The 10,515-nt window shown below is 39.8% G+C and overlaps 1 protein-coding gene across 3 annotated transcripts in view; it reads right to left on the reverse strand.

Moving 5' to 3' along the window:
- The window catches only part of ADAMTS14 (ADAM metallopeptidase with thrombospondin type 1 motif 14), a 145,763-nt gene extending 136,910 nt beyond the window's left edge, over positions 1-8,853 (reverse strand). For 2 of the 3 annotated variants that reach the window (XM_066600550.1, XM_066600552.1), the window contains exons 1-2: positions 8,394-8,853; positions 7,051-7,439 (exon numbers count right to left, since the gene is read on the reverse strand). In XM_066600550.1, the coding sequence (XP_066456647.1) occupies positions 7,051-7,439; positions 8,394-8,478 (474 nt within the window). In that variant the 5' untranslated portion in view covers positions 8,479-8,853. Of the gene's footprint in view, positions 1-7,050; positions 7,440-8,393 lie in introns of those variants that run through there. The other variant, XM_066600551.1, reaches the window with a different exon arrangement.
- Between the last annotated feature and the right edge of the window lie 1,662 nt (positions 8,854-10,515).

A 10,515-nucleotide genomic window follows, 5' to 3' on the forward strand; every position in this document is an offset into this window, starting at 1 on the left:
CGTTGAACTTTGTCATGTTCCTCAAACTATTCCTGAAAATGTATGCAGTGTGGCAGGGTGCATTACCATGGTAAATGAGGGCACTGCCATTAAGGAATACCATGGGCCTGAAAGGATATGTTTAGTTTGCAACAATCTTTCAATAAGTGATATGTCAACGTTACATCCATATGAATGCGAAGGGCCAAAGCTTCTCAGCAGAACATTGCCCATAGTAGACACAGGCGCCACTGGTTTGTCTACTTCCTGTAGTACATCTTTGTGCTATTTCTTCTCCAACATACATACACCCGGCATCCACAAGATGGAAAAGAAAATGGTATATATTAGCCAAGGCCACTTGCCTCCTTGATTCGCTTCTGATGCTAACTTGCCCATTGTAGTAGCTTTTGATAGTAGTCAGGGGTCAGCATAGGCACTCTGACCAGTCTGCAGCTATGCAGTCCCATACACAGCAAGTTGAGATGCACCGCATGTTTCAGACAGCTTTCTATCACAGGGAACCTTAAACATGTCATCACTCTACTAGTTGGTTTGCTGCAGAAAGCCTGTATTGGTACTGCAGGCAGAGTCCTGTTGAAGTGACTTCTCCAGAGCAGCACCAGTACCCTGGAACACACTACCAAAAACAATCCGGACAATCCCTGACACACAAAACTTCTGGTGTCCTCTAAAAATGCACCTCTTCAGGGAGGTATACCATATCCCCTAAATTAAACCCTCTTTACTCACCCTGATAACATTTTCCCTGCAATCCCTGCCAGCCGTAATCAAACGCCCCCTGCAGTCATACCAATTCAGCCACCATCCGGCCCAATTTGACTATTGTCTATGTGTATAGCATTCCTCAGTCTCCACCTCGCTATACTGTGCACATCTCCATCCCTTTACCTTCTGTATCCCCCCATTATCTGGAGTATGTAAGCTTGTTTGAGCAGGGCCCTCACCCCTACTGTCTCCATCAACTGATTACTATGTAACCATGTTTTTTTTTCATTCACCGTCTTGTAAGCGCTGCGGAATATGTTAGCACTATATAAATAAAGATTATTATTACTATTAAGTGAATGGATGGTTGCAGTACCAACCCAAGCCAATGTGCAATGTACAGAGCTGTCTAGTTCCTGCAGCAAAACAGCTAGAAGTGGGACAAACCCTTTAAGGGTATGTTCACACGTAGCAGAATTAGTGCCAATTTTCAACAGTGAAAATCCACACCAGAATCTTCATCAAATTCTATGTTAAAATCAGCGGATTCACAGATCTGCATTACATTCCGCACCAAATAGTGTGAATTTTGACATGGATTTTGGTGTGGATCCAAAGTATGCCATGGATTTTGGTGCAGACTTACCATTTTGAAATTGCTCTGATCCAGTTGTCTAGTCATCACAATTTGTAAAAGTCGCTCAGATCCTTACTAGAGATGAGCGAGCATACTCGCTAAGGCTAACTACTTGAGTGAGTAGTGCCTTAGCTGAGTATCCGCCCGCTCGTCTCTAAAGATTCGGCTGCCGGCGCAGGTGACAGGTGAGTTGCGGGAGTGAGAAGGGGGGAGCGGGGGGAGAGAGGGATCTCCCCCCCCCCCCCGTTCATCCCCGCTCTCCCCCGCCGCTCCCCGCCCGCCGCCGGCAGCCGAATCTTTAGGGACGAGCGGGCAGATACTCGACTAAGGCACTACTCACTCGAGTAGTTAGCCCTAGCGAGTATGCTCGCTCATCTCTAATCCTTACACTTAACCATTTTTCCTGCGTCCAACACATCAATTTCAATAACTGACCTTTTACTTGCTACCTAATATATCCCACCCTCCACAGGTGCCATTTTAATAAGATAATGTTATTCACTTTACCTATGGTTTTAATATTTGGATGATCCTCGGTATACATTCCTGTGCAGACACTTACACTTGTACCCAGTAGGACACAAGATTCTCACTTACACATTGAGTCTAGGTCCTGTTTGATAGCATGACTGTTAATGAATACAACATATGCCATGAGGGCTCATGGGTCAGAAACGCTCTTTTCTCCTTAGGGAGAGCAACTATATACTATAAACTAAGTGAGGAGACTCAAATGGCCACGCACGCTCCTCTGGGTAATATGCAAATAAGGGAGATGGAATAAATCCTCCACAGTGCCTTTCAATAGGTGGCACTGTGGAGGATTTATTCCATCTCCCTTATTTTTATGAGGGCTCATGGCACAAGCTAACATACTTCCTATTTCTTTTGAGCCCAACAGGATTTCTTTGCCAAACCGATTTGTTGAAAGAATACACTACTCATAAACATGACCATTACATTTTTAGGCTATGTTCAATATTATGATGTTTGGTGTATATACTGGAAAAACTCCTGGAACTCATGTTGAATATAGCCATAGCTCCTCCATGCACCTAGACTGTCCTTTTGGCATATGTTAGGCTGGTATGTGTTGGCATACTTTTTTATTTCTTACAACAGGAGTTAATGAAAGATGTATGACATTGTGTGCTTCTATCGTGGCATATGTCAGAAGTAGAGATGAACGAACTTTCAAAAAATTTGGTTCAGCCAGTTTGCTGAATTTCAAAAAAAAAGTTTGGTTCACTCCGAATTGGTTTGAACCGAACTGGAATTTACTAATACTCCTAAAATAATGATCCCAGCAAGGAGGAAGAGGAGGTGGTAGTTCTCCTCCTGTGGCTCAGCAGTTAGCACTGTTGTCTTGTAGTGCTGGGGTCCTAGGTTTTAAACAGACAACATCTGCATGAAATTTGTATGCTCTCCCTGTTTTATAATAATCTCCTTTATTTATATAGCACATACATATTGCGTAGTGCTTTACATTAATTGATTGATGTAAGGCACTACGCAATATTGATTTTCTATCTCCACTGGGGCTCACAATGTATATTCACCTATTAGTATTTTTTGGAGTGTGGAAGGTAACCCACACAAACACAGTGAGAACATACAAACTCCATGCAGATATTGTCCTTGCTCAGATTTGAGCCTTAGACCCCAGTTCTGTAAAGAAGCAGTGCTAACCACTGAGCCATTATGCTTTCACTTCTCAATAAATGTAATCACTAAATAAATAAAGGTGATTATTAGGAAGAAGAAATCCATACAAACTCCATGCAGTTGTTGCCTTTTGCCAGATTTGAACCTAGGACTAAGGCAACAGTGCTAACCATTAAGCCACCATTATTATCATTAATTATTCCTCCTCTCCCCCCACCCATTGAGGTTCAGGTTTGCCGCAAATCAAACCTTTAGTAAAGTTCGACCTGAAATAGGCTTCAACTGGTTCAGTTCGATCCACACTAGTCAGAATCTTATGTCAGAAGCTTCCATTGGAGGTCTATGTCAGGGAATACTCCAATATAAACCTCCATTGGAAACAAAATGAGAGCCTTAACAATTCCTAATTTTCTTTTATTGGAAAAGTTAATTGTCTAGTCTATGGTACTACAAAAAATCTGTATCAAAACCTAAACCTTGGAACCAGTTAAATGCCATACAGATATCCCTGTGTGCAACAGTAATAGAAAAACATCTACTTACCCTTTCCTGTGTCTAGAAAAATCTACACAAGGCATAATAATATCTAGTAATATACAGACAAGCACATTATAACTCCTTATAATCAGCAGGAGGTACAGACAAGCTTTCTTCTTTCACACTGTGCCTTACTGACACGCGACCTTGGCTGTAGCAGGAGTCACATGCAGTACATTTTGACATCATCGCTATGAATAAACTAACATTACATCCATTTATTTTTGTTGAACTTCTCATTGCAAAACTAATATGCCCTTTTTGGCTCCTACAACAGCCTCCACTCTTTAGGAAGACTTTTCACTACATTTTCAAACATGGCTACCAGAATTTGTGTTCATTCACCTACAAGAGTAATATTGAAGGTTCGGGTCTGATGTTATGTGATAAAACTTGGCTTACAGTCAAGATTCCAATTAATCACAAAAGTCTTTGGTGTTGAGGTCAGGACTGTACAGGCCATTTAAGTTCTTTCACACCAGACTTGGCAAACAATTAACCCCTTAATCACTTGCTTTCTGCATGGCCTTGCTGCCATACTCACACAGGAAAGAGTCTTCCATGAATTGTTTTTATAAAGGCAAATAACAGTTTAGAATACAGTTTTAATAAATTTGACCCATCGGCTTAGTACAGACTATGAAAACCACTCTTCACTCTTATTTCTTATCCTCAAAGCTTCAAGTGTGACGCTTCAAACTCGGATAGGCAGCATTCACTGGTGAAGCATCACTAATCATTAAGTAAGACTCGAGGGTTAAGGATGGCGTGATTTACACCACTCTGGATGTTGTATGTTTAGACCTGGAGGATCTTTGGCATCAACCCATGCCACAATGCCACGATCTTTGGCATCAACCCACAATCAGCTTGTCACCAAGATAGGCTGTGTTCACATCTGCGTCATCAGGAGCCTCCATCTTAGATTTCATCACATTTACTGAAAAAATTAACAATACATATAGCGTTATTTTGTCCAACAAAACAATGGACATCATTACAGATTTCAATGTGCCAATGGAATGTCCATGATGTCCATTGTTTTGTACATGGTCCAATGTCCATGACCCAATATGCTGTGTGCCATTGGGTGTCCATTATGTGACAGATCAATCACACTGTTGTGGCTTCTGTTCCAATTGGAAGCCAGTCTATAGATGTGTAAAGACCCATCCTTGCTAAATAAAAATTTGTTTTGTATGCCAAAGTGGGCAACTTTTTTAAGAATACATGAAATTATAGCAATCAGGTTTAGACAAATGAAAACTCAATTGGTCCAACGTTTCTACCCAGAAAAATCATGTGTCCCATCAACATTATATTCTCTCTATTTGTAACTTTTCATTTCGAAATCCAGAAACTTCACAATGGTTTTCAAAATTATGCGAAAGTTTTTAATGCAAACTAACCGCATTTACTACCTATAGGTTTTCGGGTTTACATGCATCTTCATCTATGTACTACATTAACTTAGTGCAGTCTCTTGGAGCCAAATCATTTTTGTTTAAAAGATTGTGACAAAACATAAGATAACCAAAAGCACAAATATGTTCATTAAGTTGTCATTTTCACCACCTATAAACCTATTGTAATAATTAGTGCCTCCCTCATCTTTTTCCTACTTTGTAAAACTTACATGCACAAGTAGTATGTGGGAAACTGTAAGATAGACTGAGCTTTCCACATTCTGACTAATGGAATTTGGCTAATCTTCTCTCTGATCATACTGTCAATTTAAAGGGGTTCAACAGGTTAATTAAAAAGCCTTCCTACTCTTCAAGAGTTTCTAGAGGCTACAGTCAGAGGTCAACACTAGGCAGGTCTCAAAGCTGGGAGAATACATGCTCACCCCCTGTGGCTTTGCAATGAAAGTCATATGAAGACAAGATTTAGATACAAGTTGACTTTTTCCTTATATGTCTGTCTGGTAAGCCACTACTTATTATTATACAGGTCCTGTATAAATGACGTGTCTGGTCTCTAGATTCTTAGGTTCATGTCTGTATTGATGAATGTTTTTCAGGAAAAGACAGGTTTACAGACTCACAAACTGCCTAAGCAACTGATAAGTAGGAAGTGGTTTTATCCAGAAATAAGTTGGTAACCATTGTTGAAGGGGGTGGTAGAGAAGATGAATGGTGATTTAATTATGTTAGGAAGCAGCTTTATAGTAATAAATCTCATTCATCTAATAATGTTGTATGTCAACCACTTGGTCAGGATGGTTTCACATCTGCATTGGAACCTCTGGTCAGAGGTTCCTTTGCAGACCCGGCACTAAATACAAGAACAAAAGTGCTGCATGCAGTGCTTTTCCTTCAGGCTCAAAGCGGGGCAGCTGAGCGGAAAGTAAACAGACCCCATTATAGTCAATGGAATCCATTCGACTCTGTTTGGTTCCATCATATGACGCAGCCAGTTGGCCCAGGGATTCTCCTTTCCTGCTCCCTGAACAGAGCAGAAAACCGGAACCTCCGAGGCAAATGTGAAACCACCCTTACTTGTCCAATATCCAGTTACATAATTGCAGAGAAAGAAAAAAATCTGTTTAGAACTATAGGTTTTGCATATATGTATATGGGATCATAGTCTTCAACTGAATGCCAAGTGGCTTTCAGTTGAGTTGCTTGTTCATTGATATTCAATATGTATGAGTGAGGACTTAGCTCAAAATTCCTATGAAGTTGGATCTTATTCAAAAAGATCACAACACATGGCTAATTTAAATAATGAGGCCATGCTAAATATTCATCCACAAATTTGATGAATATGTAAGTAAATAGTGAATACAATATAGAAAATAGGATTCCAAACTCCCATATATGCCTAGATTCCCATAGACTATGTATGATTATCTATGTTTACCTGCCATGAACAATAATGTATGTGAAGTTCAGACATATCCACTACATGTATTCCCAACAGGTGAAAGCACAATACATTTCTTTTTTCATTTTTCTTTAACTATCAAGAATGTGGAAGTTATATTCTAATTAAATAAATACATTGGAAAATCCAAGAATATTTTATACATAGGATATGTCAAGTAAGCCTGAAACACTTCCAGAAGTACAAATAGTAATACAACGTATTTTTGACACAAGTTCAGTTAGCTGCTAAAACAAATTACGTCCCCAGATTTGTTTAGTGTAGTATATGATATTTCAGAATTATCTATCTAAAAACATTGCTTTTTGTCTTCCATTAAATAGATTTGCTGGTGTAAAGTTGAAACAATCTAGAAAAACGTATTGATACTAAAATCAGAAGATTAAAGCTAATGCAGAGACAAAAGTTTGTTCGAATTCTAAGAGAGGTCCAAAAGTAATTGTAGGGATGCATGCACACTGTACCTACTATCTTGATTTTTTTCCGAACCTCATATCTTTTACCTTCCTAAGAAATCAAGGCACTATAGAATATGTTGGCTATTCCAAGTTTCATTTTCCATAAACACATAGAGAAAGGTGTGAAACGCAATACTATAATAATAGTTGACTTACCAGTCCATCACAGTTGCTGATGGCCACAGTGGCTCCAGGCATATCCGTAATATCTCCTGTATATACACAATCAGCATGGATTGAGTCATGAGAAATCTCTTGGAAATCCTCCTGCCACTGAATAGTAGCCTCATGTGAAACCAACTTTCTATTGGGCTTCAAACGCAGATGCAGCTGCTTGCCAAAGACTGTCACATTGAAGTACAAGCACCTATCATCTGTCTGAGTTGTTGGTGGATCAGGAATACTTCGGACAAACCTCTGCCCAGGGTGCTTTAAGGTCATCCTACTTCCTGCTGCTGACACCACGTGGGAAATATATCGTCCTAGATGATCTGTACTGAATGGGACAACCACACCATATTCACTTAGCTTTCCAGAGAGGTGTTCTATTGGGAATAAATAAGAATTTCATAAGTCTTTCGAAATAAATTGACCAAAAGGGTTTTAGAATTGCCAATGGCTCTCAAGATCACATATATCATCTCTCGTGGACATTTGGTCCACATATTTTCTACCGCTAGTCAATTTTCTGCACCAAACATATGCTTTGCTTTGACCTACTTTAAAAGATTGTTTGTTGGCAGTGTATTGGGCATTATAAAATAGAACAAGGCTTGAATGCTGCATCACATTCACAAAAAGTTGAACACCGCTATTAAATATTGGCCTTAGCCTGTATTCTAAGAAACATTTTACAGCTTTGCCAGCTGCATACTCTTATTACACTTTCCCCGCCAGGGGGGAACGAGCAAAGCCTTGACTTACAACCCCATCTGCATGGAGCAAGTTTATTGACACCTGTCAAAACAAACACACCTATGTATTAATGTACAAGTAACAAAGAAAAGCGAATTGGATATCTAATGCAAAAGCTTCAGCTTAACTATGGAACTCTGATTTTTACATTGACCTAGAAAATGCAGAGTAATGATTCATTACTCTATAAAGTGGTAGCATTCACACATAAAAACCACTAAACAGACCAATTCATGTGCATGGAAATGGAAACAAGTGATTACTTAAAACAAAGTTAAAAATAATAGAAAAAAAGTCAATGTTTCATAAAGTAAAAATTTCCAGAGATATTTAGCAAAAAGTGTGATATTTCACACCCGGCAAGTTCAAGTTAAACCATTGTGCTTGCTTATGGAGTTAGTTAGCATAGTACAGGGTGTACTTATTTTGCAATTAACAAGTTTCAAAGGAAACTGATGGATGAATTGAATCTGGATCCCTAAAATGTATTTTGTAAATTGCTCATTCATTGCATTAGCATGGCTATAAAGCTACATTGATTTTAGGTCAGAGAGAAATTTCCGTGCAAGAGTCTGAAATCCTACCTTTTGAAATAAATGAATCCACAGTCAGCCAGCAGAAAGATGTAAAAAAGCAAGACACAATCCCATACATGTACATAAAATCCATTGGATAAAGCCCGCAGAGGAGTTTCTATAGTTTCCTAGGTAAGAAGAAGCAGAACGATACAGTATCCAGTAAACGGGGAGCTTGACTGGCCCTTCTTCTTCTTTAGATGTTCTGTATTTTGCTCATTAAGAAGGACATTTACAGATTCGGAGAGTGAGGGAGTGAGAGAGAGGGATCTTGCAGGATTTTCTCCAGCCAGCCAGGCGTTTAACAATCTGTTCTCCTCCTGTTGCAGTGCTGCAGATTGACAGATCAGGAGAGGCACACTCTGGAGTGCTGGGGGAGAAACTTAGAGCAGCTTTGATACAGTCTTTTTGGACCCTTGTAAACTGTGCCTATCCAGGAGAAGCCCCATCCATTTAGGAAGGCAAAAGAAAGAAGGGAGGAGGAGAAAAAGAGAGTGGAAAAGGGAGGGAGGTCTGGATAGTCAGAATGCATTGCAACTCCAGCCAGAGGATGCAAATACTGACATCATCTGTAACATTGTAGCACAGACACACCCTGGGTTCCCTCTGTCCCTCCTCTGGACAGAGGGGGTCTCCCAAATCTGTCACATGGGAGACTATACTTTGCTGGAAAACTGGATAAGGAGGGGAAGGGGAGCAGTAAAAACAGAATCAGTCTGCATGCATTACCTTGACTGTGAAGAATAGATTCAGTGTTCCCAGTAGGAAAACACTTCAGCATTTGAACAAAAATGTTACTTTATTCCCTATTTTTTTTTTACAGGTGACCGATTGCAAAGTCTTCTTGTTTAAATGTATTTTTGACCAGCCCTGATAATTTCCTTACCTTTGCAAAAACAATTCCAATTATTTAGCTATTTTTCTAAAAAGGCAAATGTTGTCATTATTGTTACTTCAGACCCAGATGTAATAGTTATGTTCTATAAGGATGAGTATATACACTATAGTTTTTTATGCAAATAACACAAAAAATGTATAAGGAAACACAAAATAGGGAATATGGGGAAAATGACCCTAACCCCTTTGATATGGAAAGACCCTATCTGCTAGTGGAGCACTTACCCTGATGAGGGCAACCCCACTTAAGAAACCTGGGGTAACCCTGGCTTTCCCTAGATGATGACAGGGAAAAATTACACACAATAAATAAAGAACCATCAGAGTACAGGGAGTAAGATGTCAAGCACCCCAAATAAATAAATGACTAACCGATAGATTTATCTTAACTGAGACACAGGTCAGGATAAGGAACCACCGACAGGAACAGAAACACATTCTGTTCAAAAGAGCTGACTTAAATGACTAAACAGTTGCTGACTGGCTGAGCAGCCACTTACCTCAACCAGTGAATTAAACACTTCTCCGTGCAGTTAACTCCTTGCCAATTAGTGCTGACAGAAAGTGAACACACACTAACATGGTGCATCACGTGGGCAAGGGCCGAAGCCATAACAACACCCTTGACCCACCAAGCTGTGACAATTATCCTGTATTAATGTCAAAGGAAGGCCCTTGTGCAAGAAAAATATATGGGTCCTTGTTCTCCAAGAGCTTACACATTTCAGCTCCTTCATGTCACTCTAGTAAATCCATTGAATTTAAGCCAATTGGTCAGGTGGATTGCAACTCATTGGTAATTGTGAGCCATGAAATGCATTAAAGGTGTGGTACAGGACTATAATAGAAAAACATGACTGCTTTCTTCCAGAAAACAGCATCACGCTGTGTCTAGTATTGCTGTTCAACCCCACTAAGAATGAGGATGACCTGTAATACCGCATGCGATCTATGGACAGGTGTGGCACTGTCTATGGAAGAAAGCAGCTATGTTTCTCTAGCACTGTACAACCCCTTTAAATTCCCTAATAGAGATTAGGAAGCGCTATTATTTACTTTTTTAGGAAGCGGAGGGCCTCCTTTAACTGTTTATCTATTTATCTTAAAGGGGTTGTCCCGCGAAACAAAGTGGGGGTAAGCACTTCTGTATGGCCATATTAAAGGGGATGTCCCGCGGCAGCAAGTGGGTCTATACACTTCTGTATGGCCATATTAATGCACTTTGTAATGTACA

This window comes from Eleutherodactylus coqui, chromosome 4, assembly GCF_035609145.1.
Source record: "Eleutherodactylus coqui strain aEleCoq1 chromosome 4, aEleCoq1.hap1, whole genome shotgun sequence".
NCBI lineage: Eukaryota > Metazoa > Chordata > Amphibia > Anura > Eleutherodactylidae > Eleutherodactylus > Eleutherodactylus coqui.